The 967-nt window shown below is 44.2% G+C and overlaps 1 protein-coding gene across 1 annotated transcript in view; it reads right to left on the bottom strand.

Moving 5' to 3' along the window:
• Window positions 1-266: 266 nt before the first annotated feature.
• LIX1L (limb and CNS expressed 1 like) overlaps window positions 267-967 on the bottom strand; it is a 21465-nt gene continuing 20764 nt past the window's right edge. Inside the window, exon 3 of the mRNA XM_017515158.2 lies at window positions 267-832. Within this exon, the coding sequence (XP_017370647.1) occupies window positions 590-832 (243 nt within the window). The 3' untranslated portion in view covers window positions 267-589. The remainder of the gene's footprint in view (window positions 833-967) is intronic.

The raw sequence follows: 967 nt of genomic DNA, 5'->3' as shown, positions 1-967 counted from the left end.
ACCTTGTCCCTGGGCAGTTTCTTAGGAATGGTTTCAGAAGCAAGGTCTCTTCTTCCTTCAGAATAATAAGGTAGGGAAGCCTCAAAACAAAGCGGCATTTGGAGGCAGAGAAGGAATAAGGTACTGGTGGGAGGAAAGGGATACCAAGCAGGTTCAGTATCTTCATACTTGTACCCTGTTTGAGCCCAAGAGGAAGCAGGAATGAGAGTCAGGATGGGTCACATAATCCTTATCCTGATATTTGAAAAGAGGGAGACATGAACACTGAGTTAATCTGGTAGTGCTACTGAAATGACTACAGAGGTAATTTGGAAGTTTAAGAGCTAATAGAGCTTCAAAGACAACCTGCTCTTTCTTGTAAAGTGGAGTAAAGATGTTGCAAATAAAACTGCATCCAAAAACTGGAAGTAAGAAAAGGGATCTCTTAGCAAATAGGAATCTAGGTGTAGAATTTATACATACATATATATATATATATATATATTTAAGTATAAAATTGAGAAAGTATGTACAAAAAATCATCCTAAATCTTAGAAAGGAGACATACAAAAAAGGCTGTGGAAAGGATGGCGAGTATGCGGGTGGATGCCTAGCAGTTGGAAGAATGCATATTGCCCAACTGCCCAGCAGCCAGCATGAGAATATCTTTCTTCTCCTTGTGGAAGCGCAGCTCCTTGCCTGCCAGTCGAGCTTCATCCAGCTCCCGCTCAGTGGAGGCCAGCTCTCTAGACAGTGCCCCCGGCACACTCTGCTCCCGGCTCACCCAGTCCAAGGCCATTTGGTGGCGAATATCATCATCCAGGGCCCGGTGTGAATAATGAGCCAACACCTCCTAGTAGGGGAGGGGAATGTGAACATTATTGAGAAGGTAAAGGTTCATGTCATACCACACTGACCCAACTGGGACTAGGAACTCTTAGCTTTAGAGACCTAACTGAGGTCAGCACCTGAGTCCTTCAAGGAGATT

This window comes from Cebus imitator, unplaced genomic scaffold (genome assembly GCF_001604975.1).
Source record: "Cebus imitator isolate Cc_AM_T3 unplaced genomic scaffold, Cebus_imitator-1.0 Scaffold543, whole genome shotgun sequence".
NCBI classification, from domain to species: Eukaryota; Metazoa; Chordata; class Mammalia; order Primates; family Cebidae; genus Cebus; species Cebus imitator.
This window is presented reverse-complemented; position numbering and strand designations above follow the sequence as displayed.